Source organism: Rhamphochromis sp. 'chilingali' (genome assembly GCF_963969265.1).
Source record: "Rhamphochromis sp. 'chilingali' genome assembly, chromosome: 9".
NCBI lineage: Eukaryota > Metazoa > Chordata > Actinopteri > Cichliformes > Cichlidae > Rhamphochromis > Rhamphochromis sp. 'chilingali'.
The window spans coordinates 3,964,095-3,984,896 of record NC_137936.1 but is presented as its reverse complement, the minus strand read 5'-3'; the positions used below and the strand labels follow the sequence as shown (position 1 = coordinate 3,984,896).

At 39.6% G+C, this 20,802-nt stretch overlaps 1 protein-coding gene across 2 annotated transcripts in view; it reads right to left on the bottom strand.

Annotated features, from left to right (window-relative positions):
* Positions 1-19,787, bottom strand: part of phf2 (PHD finger protein 2) — a 41,513-nt gene extending 21,726 nt beyond the window's left edge. Inside the window, exons 1-6 of one of the 2 annotated variants that reach the window (XM_080892036.1) lie at positions 19,366-19,787; positions 4,943-5,028; positions 4,697-4,811; positions 3,553-3,713; positions 316-457; positions 16-202 (exon numbers count right to left, since the gene is read on the bottom strand). In XM_080892036.1, the coding sequence (XP_080748162.1) occupies positions 16-202; positions 316-457; positions 3,553-3,713; positions 4,697-4,811; positions 4,943-5,028; positions 19,366-19,463 (789 nt within the window). In that variant the 5' untranslated portion in view covers positions 19,464-19,787. The remainder of the gene's footprint in view (positions 1-15; positions 203-315; positions 458-3,552; positions 3,714-4,696; positions 4,812-4,942; positions 5,029-19,365) is intronic. The other variant, XM_080892035.1, reaches the window with a different exon arrangement.
* Positions 19,788-20,802: the final 1,015 nt, after the last annotated feature.

Sequence of the window (20,802 nt, the reverse complement as noted above, 5' to 3'; positions counted from 1 at the left end):
ACACACTTCTCTAACCTTGAGAACGTGGTACCAGACAGAGGCGCCACCGCACTCGATGTGGAAGTCTGTGTAGCTGTCTTTAACACAGATTAGACAGTATTTGGTGACTTTTGGCTTCCCGAGCAGAGCGTCATCGGGCCAGTAGTTTTCTACCCAAGATAACCGCCGCACAATCTGTGGACTCTCCACTATGCTGTTCATCCTGTCCCAGACAAACAGAAAAAGAAATTAGCACTGTGAGTTTTCCATGCAGCCGGCATCTTTAGAAGCCAGATCTCATTTTTCAAACATTGCCTTCAGGCAGAGAGCTAGTACCTCGTGTCAGAGAACTCCAGGTTGATGATGTTTAATACTTTCTTTCTGTTTGTGCTGTAGTAATAGTCGACAAACTCTTTGAGCTTCATCTCGCTGTCTGTCTGCTTCGTGACATCCACCACATCCACGCTGACATCGGGACCTGAGACAAAGGCCAGGGGTGAGGAAGACACAATAAAACGAGCTGAAGGTAGAGTAACCACCTACAGGCTAAACATTTTCATTAGGCGGAAAACTGTTTAACAGAAAATGTCTGCAGCACAGAGAAGACAAGAAGAACACGCGCGCCCCCTACTGAAGCGCAGAGAGCATTGTACAGCTTTTTGTTTAATCATGTCATTTGTTTTAGTTTTAGGTCATCGACTAAAACAAATGACATTAGTCATTCGTTGTGCCAACATTTCCCTCTCATATTCACACACGTGCTGCATTTTAAAGCCACAGCTGGTGTTGGCTTCAATCGTGTTTGTAAATGAAGATGCTCTTATGACTGTTAAAACAGGGGATCTGCACGCTTTGTAAAATGTTAAGAGTAGAAGATCTAATGTCAGCAAACGAAACTTTTCTCAGCAGTGAAAAACGCAGAATTACAGCAAAAAACATTTATAATATTAACATGGATCTCTTCCAATAATAATATGCATCTCCATCCAACAACAAGAAGCCAAATCACATTAAATTTTCTCAAAAGATAATAATCACAATGTTTCATGCAGTGAACTGTTTTGAACGTTTGGAAACAGCAGGTTTGAATGGCTAACAAATGCTATGAGCTACGCTTCAAGACGTGTGTTCTTCAGTTAAAGTGAGTGAAATTCCAGTATTCTTTAGCTGTTACTTAGCACTTAGCTAAGTTAGCTGTTCATTACACCAAAGACAGCTGGCTAACATTAGCTGACAACTTAGCAGTCCACCTTCTTGTTCAAATGTCAATTCTGACATGTGTAACCTGGTGTCAGCTGAAAGGTTAACGCTCAGCCTACACGTTCAATATCATTATTACTGTTAAATTACCTTTAATGTTACTACACTACAGTTTTTTGTTTGCATATTTTTGTTTTGTTTCTCTTTCCCATTTGGTTTTAATCAAGTATTTTGCAAGTACTCACAGTAAGCTTTGTGTTTTCGTTCTCCTTCATGGACTTGCATGTACTTGTCCTGGGCTGTTAGATATCTTTACTTATAATTCTTTTATATGACTTTCAGGACATACTGCAGTATGTCAGCAAGAGCAGATAAAGTAGTAACAAACAGATGCTGTTGTAATGCACCAGCAGCAGTGGCTGACGTTAGAAAAGTAATAGAAAGAGCAATAGCGGCTGCCTCAGTAGAAGTAACTGTGAATGCAGTGGTTGTTATAGAAGGATTAGTACTAGCTTCAGTTATAGTACTGCACTGAAAAAAAGGCCATGTTGGATTTACTTGATTCAATAGTGGACATTGGTTGCACACAAACGTTTTGCTTTGGCAGAAACTTAAACAACTGAGTTAAATCAACTCAACTTATTCATAGTCAATAAACCTGTGCATTTTGTGTTCATGAAACGTGATTGAAACATGTTTAGATGAAGTAAGTTGAGCTCTTGGAATATTTTAATCCTTCACAATTTTGTCATTTTATTTCAACACTATTCAATAACCTTTACCACAATACTACTTGATCTCTTAAATACTACATGTTGACTTCATATTACATAATGTTCAACAAAGTCTAGAGCATAGGTGTCAAACTCTGGCGCGTGGGCCAAATTTGGCCCGCAGCCTAATTACATTTGGCCCGCGAAGCCATACCAAATTCCTATTAGAGCTGGCCTACTGGTATTATACAGCTAATATATATATATTGTTTAGTATTAAGCTTTGGTTGATCCATATTCAGTTTTTCAGCAAAATGTGTTTGAGTTCATAAGAAAAGATTCATTCTTATATCTGGAGGAATAAATATATTTCAATAAATATTAATGTTAGCCCGCGACTTTGTTCCAGTTTTGAATTTTGGCCCACTGTGTATTTGAGTTTGACACCCCTGGTCTAGAGTCTGGTTAACATGAAAGTTGAATGGGTCTACAACAACTAACATCCTCCTATCATTATCCTGGTTGCAGGGGGGCTAGGTTACGAGGCATGGTACACACTGGACAGCTCACCAGTCAATCACATAGAGACAAACAACCGTTCGCATTAACATTTATGGTGAATTTAGAATCACCAATCAACCTAAGCTAACTCTTGTAACTGCATGACTTTTAACTGTGGGAGGACACCAGAATACCCAGAGAGAAATCAGTGCAAACTAGCCATATTGTGGATTTGAACCCAGGACCTTATTACTGTGAGGCAACAGCGCTAACCACCATGTCACCAATCCAGGCTGGACATAAGTAGGAAAGCTATGATTTCAAGGCTTGATGCAGAATTTTCTGTACGTTTTTGTCCTTGACATGTTAAAACACAATAAAAAGCAATAGCATACACGTTCTGTGTGTGTGTGTGTAGTTGTCTGCCTCTTGTAACTCTAGTGATTTTCTCCAAAAGTTGATTCTGTTCATCTGGACGTAGCGTTTTGTGAGAGAAACATTTCGTCACTCATCCCACAGAATGCTACGTCCAGATGAACAGAATCAACTTTTGGAGATTTACTTTCCTGGATGACTGAGAATGCATCAAGACGTTCTAGTGATTTTCCTGCAGTTTGAAATCTCATGTGATCTTGTTAATGTTCATGAGTCCAGCAACTAACCACTCTTACTAGATTGTATCAGGTCATCTCAACAAGAACAAATTAAGTTGTTGAATTTCGTACAGATCCTACATGATTTAATTACGTTCAAGATAGAAACATGAAAATTTTGTGTTCAAATTACAAGGTAGACTTTTTTTAATGTAACAACCACCCAATTTACTTCTTTCGGTTTACCAAAAAAAGTAGAGGCAGCTGTTCGACTTGACTGAGATGGATGCCTTCCTCAAACCACGATCCAAAGCGTGCAAGACTGAAATCCCTTGCAGTGTCGCAAGATTTAACATTGCTATATTATTGACTTACTTCACTCGAACATGATATGAACAATTTAATCTTCCCGCTCTGCATATTATGTAGTTTCTACACTATATAGTTACACTTAACTTTAAACCATGAGGCAATTGTGTTAAATACACGCAAGATGCTTACATAAATCCAAGAGCTGGCCAATCCCTTTTTTTCAGTGTGTATGGTTTGGTGACAGATGTTCTTACCAACATAGTTCTCCACATCACTGATGTAGAAGGTGGGGGCGGGCATGGACATGCCCAAACCGTCTTTCTTCTGAACCAGGATTGGTTCATTGAAGCCGTTCTCCTCCAGGTAATCCATGGTCAGCTGACTGCCACTGAGCTTCACCACTATGTCATCAGCACTAATAAGCACACACAGCCAGATGAGGAGAGAACATCCTTAATGTGCTCTAAGCTGAAGAAACAGAATCACATCTGAGCTCTATGTGAGCAGCATGTGACACTATCTGAAAGCAGGTCTTTGAAATGTTACCAGGCAGTGCCCCCTAGTGGAGTTATTCAAACCCGGAACAATACACGCAATATTCCTTCATCAGTTTGAGTCATAAATATGATCACTTCAATTATAAAGAAAGCTTTACGTTCACCATTTTATCTCATATTATTTAAGTCGAGCCACATATTTACAACACCACCTGAGCACAACACATCTGATGGTCTCAAACACATTAAAGCAAGAAAGTCAATTTGTTCTTTACAATAAACTGTACCAGGTGATGGTCTTATGAAGCTGTGGTTAAAATAAACATGACACACACTGATTTGTTTACACTTTTCACATTGCAAAATCCCATGTGTGATGTTTTATAGTATGAATGCCTGGGTCAGTAGGGGTGTGGCCAGATACAGTCAAGCAATCAATTCAATTCTGTTTTATTTATGCAGCGCTAAATCACAACAACAGTCACCTCAAGGCACTTTATATTGTAAGGTAGACCCTACAACAATACATACAGAGAAAAACCCAACAATCATATGACCCCCTATGAGCAGCACTTTGGCGACAGTGGGAAGGAAAAACTCCCTTTTAACATGAAGAAACCTCCGACAGCACCAGACTCATCTGGTTTTAAGTTTTCATTTTCTTTTTCATCTCTTAACGTCGACCAGCTGGTTTCACAGTTTCACTTCTAACCCTCCTTATGGAACTGTCAAGACTGACTTTTCATTTTGTCTGTTTAACAAAGTGTAACCCAAAATAAATTTAAAAGATACAAAAAAAGAACTCACAGAGGCCTAAAGTTTTCTTACTGTAGAGGAAGAACATGAAAAAAGGAACTGTAATGCGATTGTTCTCATGTAAGGAGTTGTTCTGTGTTTTTACCTCGGAAACGTTCTGCTGCGGAGCTCCTTGATGAAGACCTGACTGCCGTTCTGAACAGCTTTGATATCTGTGCTTTGGCCTGTGTCATGTTTGCTCCAGTTCTTTTTCTTTTTCACTAGAGAGCAAACAGAAAGAATCAGTCAGAACTTGACAGCAATCAAATCTAAATTGTTCCAGCAAATGAGAAGATGTGGAATGATCACACCACAGCGAATTTCAATCATTTGAATCAGTGCAACTCCTCACATGTGGATTTGCCGTGGGTCTTCTCGCAGTTTGGACAGTGATAAATATCGATGTCTGGAGCATCGTCTTCATCAACATCGACGCAGCTGAAATGAGAGAGGAAATACTTTTTAATGGCGAGGAACAGCCTTCTGCACATGAACTAAAGTAAAAGTGTGATTGGCTGTGGCCAATGGCTGTGAGGAAAAAGTTTGGGTAGATTATTCATCTTGGAAATGTAAATTTTAAGAATTAGGATTAAATCATCCTAATTCCAAAAATGAAGTACAATTTCAACAACTGGTCTGTTCTTCCACATTATAAAAAACTGCTTGTGCAGCAAATTTAGCTTTCAGCGTTTTCAACTGTAAAAAAAGAGAAGACGGGATAAAATAAATAGTAAATTAAAAAGGAAATTTTTTGCTATTTCATGAGATGTTAACATTAAAAAATGCCAGAATTCCTGATTATTTATCTATTACATACTTAGGTCTATGTGAGGTCATGACATCTCATGGTGGCGTCTTTTTCAGTAAAAAGACTAAAAGTGAAAAAACAGTTAAAAGTAAAAAATTTGAAGCTGCCTTTTGAAAAAACCTGATTACTAAATTACTGAAAAATATTCAAAACTTTTCTTCTGGCTCTTTAACAGCATATGCATATAAATCGATTTTGTATACGTCTACAATAGAATTTGTAGTGACAGAGGAGGAAAGAAAAATCTACACTCCAGCGTGGTCACCAACCAAAGAACATCAGCATGGTCCTTTGAAGTGATGCATGGTCTACGCTGACAGACAGCAGAGGGCCATCAAGACCTCAGGACAGGAACATGTATCAGTAGCCTATAAATATCCATCTACACAGATGCAGACGCAGTCTATATTGTAGCTCTGTGGTTTGTAGCACGACTGTAGTAAAAGGAAATGTTGGTTGAATTAGCACAAGGGCAAACTGCTAGTCGTGAGAAAATGACTGTTGCTGTTGCAAAAGTTGCACTTTTGAAGTGAAGAAAAAAACAAGAGTTTTGCAGCTCAAATGCAGCAAAGGAAAAATCACCAAAACTGAAAGATATTTCAAGACAGCATTAGTGTGGTTTGTTATGATGACAGTGATGCGCAGCTCTTCCCTTCTCTCTCTAACTCCTGCAAGTCCAAATTCCTCCCGTTTGGAGCCGCTGTTCTCAAACTCGGTGAACTGGGAGTTTCTACACAATGTATTCTTTTGACTCTTTGTGGGAGCTCCACAGCTTTACTACCAGGCCCTCTCACATCCACTGAAGTCACACAGAAGAGTGGGTGGGTGTGTTTGGACAGAGGGACACATGGCTCTTCATGACATTTTCACATCAGTGGCTTTAAATCCATACTAAATGTGAAAAGTGCACAATTTTCAGTAACAAAGGAAATTATCGACACGTCTCACAGTGACAGACTGAATTCACACTCATGTTACCTGTTGCTGCCTCAGTTTACAAAGTGATTGTAACAGAGCAGGATGTATTTTTAAACCTGGGTCAGGTCTGAGCTACACCAAAGTTCTTTCATCTCTTTGTGAGTGCTGTATTTGAGCAGTTCTGAAACTGACTTTGACCTTTTACCCTCCTGTGTGAGGCACAGCATTGATGCTTACAATATCATTCTTCATTTTACCACAGGTTCACACAATTCAGTGCACAGTATGTATCTCACTGTGGTCAAGTGTATACTTAATATAGAATATAAGACAACAAGGATTCCTGTGTAGTAGGGCTGGGCGATATGGCCTAAAATCCATATTGAGGTATAATTTGAAGCATGTGCGGTAACGATATATATCGTGATATATTCTTTTCTTCTATATACCATATTTTCCGCACTATAAGGCGCACTTACAATTCTTTAATTTTCTCAAAAATCGACAGTGCGCCTTATTTATGAATTCTGGTTGTGCTTACTGACCTCAAACCGACTCTATGTGGTACATGGCGCTCAAAAATCTATCTAAAACTGTTTTAGTACGACTTTGCTAAGCTACGAAGCTGCACCGATTGATGGATTGTCAGAGCATGACAGCTATCGCAGTCTCGCAGAGTAATCTGGGTCCAAAACGCCATCCACTTCAGGTCCCAAAGTCTAACGAACACTGCTGCATCACTGAGAGTTAAAAACTGTCTACATTCTTTCATCTTTAATAAAATCATCAGCGTTGCTGCTTTACCAGGTTTAACAATTAAGTTTAACATCCAGGCATCCATGAAAACAGAATTTATTAAATTTAACAGAGTTAGAAGTTAGCAGGAAGTTAGCTCGCTAGTTTCCACCTAAACATGACATACCATGTTCTGACTGAGAGATTTCTGAAAAGATTAAACGTACAGCTCTGCTATCACTTCCAACATAAAAGAAGACAGAAAAATAAACAGCAGTGACTTTTTTAGGGTTACTGAAGTTGGGCTAGCTGCTATATAATGTTGTGCTACGTGATTGCTAGCAACACAGCTATGTTAGCATAACATAAACACAGTGAAGCTGGAGGATGAACACTAACTTTTTTCCACTCGATAAAAGTTAACGTGAGGGTTCCTGATGGTTAGAGACAAATGCAATCGCATGGCAGGATGCTGTAAACGGACCAAACTTCAGTCAGGAGAACAACTGAGATAATCCATCCACAATACGAGGTTAGTCATTAATATACTGCAACAACATGGGAATAGAGCAGCTGCCAGAGAATTCAACATTAATGAATCAAAGGTAGGGAAGTGGAGGAAGTGCAGTTTTTGGCTTTTCTCATATTCCAAAACGTGTTTCGTCTCTTTGCTTTTACTGTCGCCCGGCATTATTTGGAGATGATATTGTTTGCAGCCGCTGCAATGCTTTCGGCCAAAACAGGCGCAAAAACAGGCGCAGCTTGATGACACCATCAACCCCTACTGTGTAGTGTGATTAATGCAAAGCTATTTTAGTACAAACCTACTAAGGTTGGGCAATATGTAAAATTTTGCAGCCAACAATCGTCAGTCCAATAGCCGACGATAGGTCATATAGTCGCGCACGCGCAGACTTTTCGATGGGCAGAGCAATGTAATCATGCATGGACTTTGTGCGTTTAGAACACAGAAGTCCAAACATGGACAAACTAATTACCAAATTGCACACTGGAGGAGAAATGGACTGTTATCTCAGCGAGATGGTCATAGATGGAGAAGACAATCAACTGGTTTGGTGGAAAATGAAAAACGTTTCCCATTGATGTCACACATGGCACCAAAATATCTGCGTGTACCAGCAACAAGCACACTTTCAGAACGCGTCTTCAACACCGCTGGTAATGTTGTTAACCACCTGTGCACACTGCTAAAACCTGAGAAAGTAAACATGCTTGATTTCCTGTCAAAGAATTCATGCATTTTGTTTGGAGGGAATATTTTACCTTCTTTTCTTGTTTGTTTCAGTAATAATGTAGCTACTTTTTGGATTATTTATTTATTTATTTATTTATTTGAGATGCGCCAAATCGCACAAAAGACTTATGTTTACGTTGGAGATTTTTTTTTAATGTTTGCTGGAAGAGACATTTTGATTTTTAGCTAATTTGTTGTTTGGTCGAGTGTGTGTCGAGTGACAGATACGTTTTTATTTAAATAAAAGGCTTTTTTTCTGAACATAGGCTACTGCTGTTCTTTTTTCTGTTATGAGTTTGAGTAAATGAATCACTGCTGCATTTGAGTGCACTCCGAGGAGGGTGCCGTTAAAACAGCGCTATTATTTATTTCTGTTGACTGCTTCTGTTGGCTTCAACCAACATTATCAAAAAAATTACTCATGGACAAATAAATAAATAAATGGCCCTTGTAAAAACTATCAACGACAGGGCAGCCCATCAACGATAGTTGATATATTTGTCCAATTGCCCAACCTTAAAACCTACAATAAGCAAACTGGAAATGAGCATAGGGTTCAGTAAAATACTATATGAGCTGCTTCTTATAAAGTGCTTTTCTACTCTACCTGAGCACTCAATACAATATGCCTCAGTCACCCTTTCACAATAGAACTTTTTTCTATGCTTTCAAACTGATATTCATGCACATTCACTTGGGGTTAGTATTTTGCCCAAGGATATTTGGCATGCAGTCAAGGATCAAACCACCAATGTTCCAACTAGGAAGCAACGTGCTCTACCTCTTGAGCTACAGCCACTTGTTATCAAAGTCCCAGACAAGTGAAATGTGTAAGCATTTAAATGGTTAGTAAGAAGAAAAAGACGGTTAGATAAAGAAATACAAAATAATACATTCGTTTATGATTATTTTGTCATGACTTTTTTTTAGTATAACAAACAAAAGCGAGCTACTTTACAATGAACTACACTCTTGAAGAGGGGTGTCCTGGCACAGATTCCAATCCAGCACACTGGAATTGGAAAACGTGAGCATGAATGGCATAAATTTTGGATGTTTCCTACTGATAAGGACCTGACACATGGCCATTCATAAAAGATGAAAGTAATTAAGTTTTAAACAATTAAATAACAGAAACATTACTGGGTTTTATACAGCCCACATGAGACCAAAGCAGGGTGTATGTGGTTCAAGACTAGTTTGACATCCCCATTCTACACACTTTGCTCTTCTGAGTTGCAGAGTAACCTTAAGAAATCAAGCTGAACATATTTAAAAAGCCAGTGATATTCATTTTCTGAATACAAAATGCTTCCTCTCTGTTGTCTTAGTCTTATATATCTTCTAATACCAATAAACTTTTGGACATCTTACTTTATGTGTAATACAGAATGTAGCTCTAGACCCAGCAGTCTTAGCTAATTATAGGCCAATCTCCAACCTTCCTTTCATATCAAACATCCTTGAAAGAGTAGTTGTCAAACAGCTAACAGATCATCTGCAGAGGCTTATTTGGAGAGTTTCAGTCAGGTTTCAGAGCTCAGCACAGCACAGAAACAGCTTTAGTGAAGGTTACAAATGATCTTCTTATGGCCTCTGACAGTGGACTCATCTCTGTGCTTGTCCTGCTAGACCTCAGTGCTGCGTTCGATACTGTCGACCATAATATCCTATTAGAGCGATTAGAGCACGCTGTAGGCATTACAGGTACTGCGCTGCAATCTAATAGACTCCAATTTGTTAGTTATGGAGTTCCACAGGGTTCAGTGCTAGGACCAATTCTGTTTATATTATACACAATTCCCTTAGACACTATTATTAGAAGGCAGAGCATACATTTCTACTGCTATGCAGATGACGCCCAACTTTAACTACTGTAATTCATTATTATCAAAAGTCCTAAAAACTCACTGAAAAGCCTTCAATTAATCCAAAATGCTGCAGCAAGAGTCCTGACAGGGACTAGAAGGAGAGAGCAGATTTCTCCTGTTTTGGCTTCCCTTCATTGGCTTCCTGTTAAATCCAGAATTGAATTCAAAATCCTGCTCCTCACATACAAGGTCTTGAATAGGAAGGCCCCGTCTTATCTTAATATCCATATCACCCTATTAGAGCTGCAGTCTGCTCTCAGACTGCAGCTTTACTTGTGATTCCTACTATATTTAACGGTAGAATTATAGGCATAGCTTGCAGCTGTCAGAGCACTCTTCCAGGTTCCAGGTTCCAATTTGGATTCAGGAGACAGACACTGTCTCTTTACTTTTAAGATCAGGCTTAAAACTTTCCTTTTTGCTAGAGGATATAGTTAGGGCTGGATCAGGTGACTGTGAATCCTCCCTTATTATGCGGGAATTGGTCTAGGCTGTTGGGGATTCCATTGAGTGTTTCTTCTCCAGTCACCTTTCTCACTATGTGTTTATACACCTCTCTGCATTTAAATATTAATTAATTATTTAATCATTCATCGTTGGCTCTCTTCCACAGCATGTCTTTTGTTCTGTCTCCCTCCCCACACAGAGCACAACTTTAAATGTTCTGCCACCTGCATGCTCAGCAAATTTCCTCAGGCTTTTATTGTGAAGCAGTTGCAGGATGTGTTGAATTCGGCTTGTGTTATGTGCAAGACTTGCTGACAACTGTTTCTGTACTATGCAAGTCCCCATACATCCAGCTATGTAAAGCCGGTGAGCTTTAGTCCTGTTTGAACTCTCTGTTTAGCTTTAATAGTGCATTTATTTTACCACAGTCAATCCAGCAGTAAGAAGTTCATATAAACCTATTGTACAGCAACTCCCCAGGACCCAGTGTGGTCAAAGGGGGCCTTCCCCTGTGGCTAGTGTGGGAATGACACATAATGCAACTGTGGTTCTAAGCAATGACCACACCAAAACCATGGTTTTAGTTAAAGCTTTAACACAGTCAACGCCAGGACGCACTGATGAAGCCATTCTGTGAAAGAAGACGTTATATCATAAAGCAAACGTTTACAGGTGGCATGTTCTTGAAATCAAGTCTCGATCACCAGCTCGCAGAATCTGTTTTCTTACAGTACATCAAAATATATAAACATATATTTTTATTAGGTAAAGTGTCTGGCGCTGTGAGGATAACATCTATCTAATAAGCAAAAAAAGGTTTTGTATCTTGTTCCATATAATACGTCACACTGAACATCGTCCAACAAAGTGCAGATTTGCTGCAGGGCATGTTTTCAATAAGTTAAACAAAGCTCAAAGTCATCAAAACCTGCTTTTAGTGTTGAGACTTGTTTGCTCTGAGGAAAATTGCAACCATTTGGACTAGGGCTGAACGATATATCGCATTTGCGATAACGGCACAACTCCCGGCACATCATTTTCAGATCACCGCGGAGTTTCGCTGCTCGGGTTAAACGTAATATATAAGTCACTTAGACAACCTAAAAATGTTATTGTTGGGCTTTTTTCAATGTTTTGTTTGTTCGTGAGTAAATCGGTTTGGCTGAGATTAAAGTTATTAGATTAGATAAAATAAAACTTTATTAATCCCCCGGGTGGGTTCCTCCTTGGTTTTCACACAGCTGACTAAACGTCAAACAGAAAACTTATTAAACAGAAGTATGAGACAGTCGAGAATTTACACCAGTGTCTGGTTATATTTTAGATAGCAAGAAGCAGACGGCCGAGTTTATTAAACTCCACCGAGACAGCGGTGACGCTAATCAGAACTAGACCGTCCAATTTCACGCCTTTAAATTTTAAAGGCGTGTTTGTGTGTGTGTTTATACAATTGCTATTATGTTTGCACTTTATGTGTAATGTTACTGACTGCAGAGATCAGTAAGATGTGTGTATTTTTTATTTATTAGTTTTATTTATTTAATATTATTTTTTAATTGAATGACTGTCTAGTAGTTCACAGATGTCGAAAAACTGAGTGTGGTAAAGCCACTGATTTTTTTTATGTATATTTCTGCAATCTGCACATTGTACTGACTTTCATTTTAATGTTTACACCAGGGTTCCTTGTCAGCACTTTATGCTCAGATGTTTGTAAGCTAAAAATAAACTATTGTGTATGTTCAAATATACTGTTGTGATTGAAGAAGTTAAATAAAAATGTCAGTCATCAATTCATGCATCACCTCATGTCATCATAACAGAGGTCTGTCTTCCAGGAAAGAACAGTTTAAAATTAATGTAATATAGTATTGGCCATGCTATATGATGTATTGCTTGTCTTTGTTTAATAATACAGAAGACAAAGACCTTAAAAAATAATCGCATATCGCATCGCAATTGCAATATTGGGGCAAAAAATCGCAATTAGATTATTTTCCATAATCGTTCAGCCCTAATTTGGACACCAGTTTAGCTTACTGGGTCAGCAGGCTGCTACCACATGACCAGAGTCTGACCCAGCGCTGCGTCTTCCCAACTATCTCTCTCCGCTTTCCTGTCTATCTCCATTGTTCCCACCCAATAAAGGCAAAATGCCCCCCCCCCCCCCAAAAAAAAAGGATTAAAAAGTTTCAATCATTTAAAAAAAAGTGAAAGAGATGGTTTTCAAGGGCATTGGAGGGCTGTGTAGTCAGTGTGTGCCAGGGCAGGGAGCAATGATTAAATACGATAAGTACATGTATAAACAATCATGTTGGCTAATAAGTAATTGCTATTAATTCATCAGATTTCAAAAAGCTGCCAGATAATTGCTAAATTATCAAGTTGCCATACAGTCTTTCTTTAATTTATAATGTTACTTTATGCTGAAGACTGCTGAAGCTCCTAACTCATTTCAATGCTCGGTGTTCAATGACAATAAAGATCTAATCAGAAAATGTTTTTTAAAAAGTGGGGAAATAATTATTTGATGTCCTGCTGAATTTGTGAATTTGCTCACTTACAAAGAAATGAACAGTCTACTTTTTATTGTGGCTTTATTTGAATGGAGAGAGACAAAATATCCGCTTAAAAATCCATAAAAAAACACATTACATAAAAGTTATAAAATGATTTGTATGTCATTAAGTGAAAAAGGTATTTGAGTAATTGGTGAAAAAAACATTGTTGGCAAGAACAACAGTAAGAACGTCTTGTAGTTGGTCATCAGGCTTCTACACGTCTGTGGAAGGATTTCGCTGCTCTCCTCCTGCGTTAGACTCTCGAAATCCTTTAGGTTGCTTGGCTGCTGCTTGGCAACTCAAAGCTTCAACTCCCTCCATAGACTGTCTATAGGATTGAGGTCTGCAGACTAGCTACGCCACTCTGTGACCTTAATGTGCTTCTTCTTTAGCCACTCCTTTATTGCCTTGGTAGTACCCATCTACGACCCATCTTCAGTGCAGAGGGAAGGAGGTGCACGTCCAGGACTGAATACTACATTGACTCGTCCACTGACTTCTTAATGCGGTGAAGTCATCCTGTACCCTAAACAGAAAAACAGCCCCAAAGCACTTGACAGTAGGTATAGTGTTCTTTACATCATACTCTGCTTTTCTCTTCTTCCAAAGCTGATGGGCTGAGTTAGTTTCATCTAACCACTTCATTCATAGCACTGAATCATTGAAATGTTCACTGGCACAGGTTCACAGGTGTGTACATGGGCCTTCTTGAGTGAGGGGAGCCTTGCATGCACCGAGAGACTTCAGTCCATCCTCATGAGGCAAGATCTTGTATGGCACTCCAGACTGAGGGTCATTTCATATTTCTTCCACTGTCAAATAATCGCACCAGCAGTTGTCACCTTCTCACCAAGCGTCGTGCTTCCAGGCTCGTGCAGGTCTACATCTTGTCCCTGATGTCCTTTGATAGCTCTTTGGTCTTGAGCTGGTGGTGGAGAGGTTGGAATAGAAGAAATTGATTCTGTGGACAGGTGTGCTTTATACACATCAGCTGAGATCAGGAGTATCTGTAATTGATTGATTGATTGTAATCTGTGTCCCCATGTGGCATACACCCAATCCTGTGGGATCAAATACTTATTTCACTCAATTGCATGAAAATCGATTTATAACTTCGTGACATGTTTGTTCTGGATGTTTGGTTGCTAGTCTGTCTCTTTCCATTAAAATGACATTACTATAAAATTTGAGACTGTTTGTAAGTGACCAAACTTGCAAAGCTGTTTCCCCCACTGTAAACACAAACACATGATTTCCTGATTTTCATGATTTCCTGATTTCTTTCCATATTTGTTAAGATTGTCATACTAATTTAAACATGCGCACAACGATAACACAAGTAAATACAAAATGCATTTTAAAGGAAAAATGATATCCAAATCTACCAGGTCCTGTGTGATAAAGTAAATGCCTTACATATATCTAATCACCATTGATAGCGAGAACTCTAATCAAGCATTTGCATTGACTGGCAATGAGTCTTTCACAACGCTTTGCCTCACTTTTCTTTGTAGAATTTGTTTAATTCAGCCACATTGGAGGGTTTTCAAGCATAAAGGACCTATTTAAGGTCATGGCAAAGCATGTCGACAGGACTTAAGTTGGACTTTTACTAAGCCACTGTGTATTTTGGATCTTTGTCCTGCTGCACAACCCAGTTGTGCTTGAGCTGATGACATTCTCCTTCTAGATTTTCTGGTAAAGAGCAGAACACATGGATCTATTAGTTACGGCAAGTTGTCCAGATCCTGAAGCAGCGAAGCAGCTTCAGACCATCACACTACCACCACTATGACTGATAGGATGTTCGCATGATGTTAATAATAATCATAATAATGGATTGCATTTATAGCGCTTTTTGGGGCCCTCAAAAAGCACTATAGTGGAATTGCAATGCGCTTTGCAATTCCACTATTCCTTCACTCTCACATACTGGTGGAGGCAGCTACAGTTGTAGCCACAGCTGCCCTGGGGCAGACTGACAGAAGCGAGGCTGCCATATAGTGCCATGGGCCCCCCTGGCCATCACCAGTAGGCGGCAGGTGAAGTGTCTCGCCCAAAGACACAACGACCGAGACTGTCCGAACCTTCCGGTTACAAGACGAGCTGCCAACTCTTTGAGCCACGATCGCCCCATGTTCTTTTATGAAATGCTCTGTTAGTTTTATGCCAAACATCTAAAACCTGAACTTTTGTCTTTTCACTCCACTGACACTAACTGAGGTAACTGACCTTCTGGATGAGCTGTCGATACACTCATGGAGTAATTCTGGTAGGCCAAAAACACACATGTGTCACGGATGTTCCTGCTGATTGCTTTGCTACTTGTTTAAACACACTTTAAATAGACAAAGTTCAACATTGTCCAAACAAATACACTGTGTGCATTTTAGTGGCTATATGAAACCACTAATTATCTTCCCTGTTAAACAATTCATGTTTTAAATGTCGCTCAGTTATGTAACACTTCGCGCTGTGTGTAACTTTGCAAACGCACACAGTGTCAGATTAGTTTTGTCTGCTAGCTAACCCCAGCAGTGCTAGCAGTCCTAGCCTTGGCTTCTTCAGTGCTGGTGTCCACACATCTTTGTGAAGAATGTGGTTACACCTGGTTTCAGTTGCTTGGTTTTATTCCAGTTTGACAGCCGTTCGTTAAAGTAGAATAGAATAGCGCCAGTTAAGACGGCTGTCCTCTGTTTACTTTCCCTCTGCGCATTTACAACTTCACTACACCATGAAAATGCAGAGCATGGTTAATGCCAGTGTTTCACTCATTCACATGCATTAACTCACCGTGGCTGCTGGTCAACGCACAAATTCAACGTAAAGAACGTTTTTGTTACTAATTACCACAAGCATAAAGTGAATTCATGCAGCGCCAAAATAACTGCAAACATCAAGTGGGAAGAACAATTGCTCAAAATTGTAATAAGGTAATATATAATATGTATTACAGTATTAGTTTAAACATTATTTACCAATACCTGATAACAAGTCATATCACAGCCATGTTCAAACACTATTCTCTTGAAATACATATTAACATGTTGTATTTTAATAAAGAATTATCCAGATATATTTGGTTAAGACAGCTTTTGTTACAATTTGACGGACTTTAAATACATAAATGTTGTAGTTAAGCAACATATCAGTTGTTTTGGAAAGGAATGGCCTTGTATAGCATTTTTCAGTCTTGCTGACTCAGAATGTCACAACATCAAACATTTTGTAGTCAGCGCCAGTACGAAGAGAATTAGATGATTTCAGCCATAATTATTTATTAAAATGTGATTTAAGCCACTGACATGGTGTTGGTAGACCATTTGTTTAAACATTATACTCAGTTGACAGAACATAGACTGAGATGTTAGGATGACTGACAGGCAGCCTACTGACAATCCTATAAGACATAACATTAGTTACGTCATGTTAGCTTCAGCATATATAATGTTAACCACTGCAAACATTTTAGCCTTTGGATCATAACTGATTTTACAACAGCAATGACAAGTGTCTCAGACAAAGTGGTAAAATGTATTTCATGATAACAACACAAACTACTTCCTGATATAACTCTTACAGCCCTTCTTATCAATAAATCAGGGCTGTAAGAGTTGTTGTGGCAGCTGCACTAGTTGCGATCTTCAGCTTATAGTTTTTGCTGTTCGATGTGTTGTTTTTTCTGTGCTGGTGGGCATGTTGCATTTTCAGAATTTTGGTATTCTTTTATTCTACGTGAACACCCGTCCAGCTCACATCCACGGGTAAGAAGATCCATGGATGGGCAGAGTGCAAACATACAAACTAAGCAGAAAGGACCTAGCTGAGGTCTGAACCAGTTATTTTCACTGTAACAACGTGTTCTAAATCCTTATTTTTACTTTTTTTTCCTTTTATCTAACAACTGATCACCACCTCCTGAGAAAAATATTCCAACTACTGCTTTTTGGATAAGCCATCACCAGCTAGCTTTGTCACTAATTGTGGGTTTATTGTAGGTTATTTGCTGAAAACAGCTGCTTGCTTTTTGTATCAAAGGTTGATAAGTGCAGTGAGACTGAAGCCAGGTGGTAAACTGAGCTCCCACGAGTATTAATAATGAACTAAAACAGACTAAAGCAGCCTTCCTCAATAAAGACACTTTGATTATAAGGTTGATTTTTATTTTTAAAAGAAGTTGCCATTTTAAAAATGCAACAAGTCCGAGGCTAACTCACTTGGTTTTGTTCATTTAACATGAAGATAAAACAGAAATGTACAGTGAAAACCAGACAGTGTGGTTTTAGGAGCAGTTAGCGTTTGAACTGTTTCCTGATCAACAACAGCTGGGTGCCATGACTGCAAGCAGCATCTCCAAAGCGCTGTCCTGAACACTGCAGTGACTCAATTGTGGCCCAAACCAAAATGACTACAGGATATAAAAACGAATGCATAAAGGTTGTAGGAAAGTAGAGTGTTGTCAGACATGGCAAAGCTAGGCTGCTGCAGCTCTTTGTAGAACGATTGTTTCTGACTCTAACAGCCAATGTATATGTGATACCCATACATGTATGGATCACCATGTGTATAAGTCCCAGAGGATTCAGTGATCACTTAGATGATAATGATTAGATTTTGTTCACGTTTCTGTTACATCACATCATCATGTGTGGACTCATGCTAAGACTGTGAATCATAATTATATTGATGATACATGTGAACTTAACACATCCGCTCCTAACAGCTGAACATGTACATGAATATTATTTTAAAATGCAAGTATTTATCAGTGGTCTAATATTAATTTGAGAAGAAATTCATTACTCAGTCCAACATTTGTTAAATTTTTTTTAAGGGAACCTGATGTTAGTAACCTGATTTATTCCTCATGATGGTCCACCTCAGGGGCCTGAATAATTGGAGCGCCAATGTACGGTGTGTGCAAATCCACTTTAAATATACTTATGGTTTGAAAAATGCAGTTGCTCTATTTTTTATCAGGATCACAAACTTACAGAATGTGACAGGTAAGTGAAAATGTGTGATGCAGGTAATAACACAAGCAGAAATACGATGTTCGGGGGGAGAAACAACATGTATTTTGCTGGTGGTTTGGCTTGTAGGTCTTGGACTATTGCCATGCCTTAATTCTCGAATGATTTAGACAGTGTGATACAGACAGCGGGCAGCCGGCCGGCGGAGGAACATTAAAGGGTTAACGTTCAGGCGCGTAAATACTGTTCAATGCTCTGAAGGGCTTGTTCACCGAAAGAAACGCGATTAACAAATGACGGGTTAACAAAAAGACAGGCAGTGAGCAGCCGAACAGCTCTAAACACCCCAAAGCAAAGGCCAGTCCAGACACAGACTCGTGTAAGAACAGATATAACGACAGCAGGCAAAAACGAAAGGATGATAACTGGGATTTGGTTGAGACCATTACAGTGTGTGTACAGCAGGGAAAGTGATGAGCAGCGGCGGGCGATACGTTTCGCACTATACTCGGGGAGACGTATGAGCTAACAGTCGTAGTCTACACTAGTGACAAACCAGTCAAACCAATGCTAATAATTATTTCCCCTCCGCTGCTGAAGCTTAGGACATCCAGCACGGGCTATTGTCAGCCATAGCTGCCGCCTGGCAGGAAGGCTGCGGGGCTGAGTTCGGGAAGCTCGGACTCGAGTCGTGATTTTCCACCGCGCTCGGTTAACACGGCCGGTGAAAACTGGAAGAGCGACTCGAATGTGACAATATTTCCCGGCAATAGGCACGAAATGTTGCCCTTAACGTGTCTGGAAGGACGAGCATTTGTCACAAAAATGAGCGGCGAGTTTGCGGAGGCTTCCCCCGCTGTCGTCCGCTCCTTACAACGGGAAGGCAGGCTGGGGCTATGCGGGGATGTTAAAGAGCCGTTAAGTGCAATTAATAGCCGAAGCTCACACCGAAATCCTCCCATTAACCACCGTATTTATTCCAATAAGGGAAATCTGTTTTGTGTTATTCGCGAAAAAATGTCACAACCCCGGTCGGCTATATATAACTCCGCCTTCTTCTTCTTCTCCAAGCGGCCTCTCTTCAGATGTAGACGGGCGACTGAGAGCCACAAAGCTGTCAAACGCAACCGAGACCTCGCCATTTTTGTTTGTTTCCCACAAATGCAAACCGCCCCAAAATACAGTACGGCGAACAATCGAGACTTACCTGCCGTGGAACCAGTCCTTGCAAGCATCGCACTCGATCATAAACTGGGTCACGTCGTAAGGTAATCTGCAGATGCAATATACTGGTACAGTCGCCATGTTCAATTCACAACTACGTCGGGATAGACTGGGGGGGCTGCAGGAGGAACAACGTCCTGCAAACAATATGATCCAATATGATCTTCCCCAGAAAAAAAGCCAGGGGCAGTCCCGCCGGACACATGAACCTAAGCGCACAGCTCCATCACGCCGCGGCCGGGCTGGCGTTTGTGCGGGGAGCTAGAAACGATGGAGGCTCGTCGTAGCAGGCTTTCCTCAAATGCATTATTATTGTTATTATTACTATGTGCATGCCCCCTGGTGACAGCGCGGCACCGAAGCGCTCATATTAGGAGCCACAAGAAAATGTAGTCTCGATGTCGCTGCGAGGTAAATAAATAAACAAATGTAAGTTACGTCAGGGAGCAGCTTTAGATCCGATGAATGAGCGTAAAGATCGATCTAAAATGGACTTGCGGATTTTTTTCCCCTGTGGTGGAACGCTCAAATGCCGAGAAATAAACGCTTTCTGTTCCCAGACAGTTTATTGTTAATCGATGAATACAATTTAAATGCCAAGTTCTTAGCCGCCATTAGGAAAGATATGATTGTTTAATTATTACATAATCTGTTATTACGAAATTACACACTATTTCCGTACATCATGATATCCTCTCTATAAATACAGTTGTTATTATTATTGTTGTTGTTATTATTATTACTACATTTCATGTATTTGGAATTTAATAATAATAATAATAATAATAATAATAATAATACAATCATAAAAATATTTCAACATCATCTCAGCAAAACAGAATCGAAATCAAATGTCACTTTGTAATAAGGTAGTTGAACTATAAGCTTGCAAGAACAGATGATTCCCTGTTGCATTCTTCACAAGTCCACTGCCCTTCCTGGCTGACTGATTATAAACCAGCATGAGGTTTTGTCCATGACACCAAATCTCAGTCTGCACCTTTTTATGTATTAAACAAGCCATTTTACAGTGGTGTGAAAAAAAGTTTTCTCTATGCAGCCTCACCTCTATGAAAGGAGAAGAAATTCACCCCCAATCAAACCATGTAATCTTCAGGGAAACTGCAAACGCTACAGTTAGCATGTTAAACATGTTACATTTAGAAAAAGACCAAACAACTATGACTTGTCTGAAAGCCTTTTGTCTCTAAAGAAAACATGGCAACATGGCTTTGGTTTGCAAAGTTGCATCTGAAGAAACCAAAAGATTACTGAAATAATGTCCTTTGGATCGACAAGACCAAGGCGAAGAAGTTTGCCCAAAAACCCAACACAGCATATCAGCATAAATACTGCATACCATCTGTAAAGCACAGTGGTGGGGAGGGGTGATGATTTGAGCTTGTTGTGCAGCCACAGG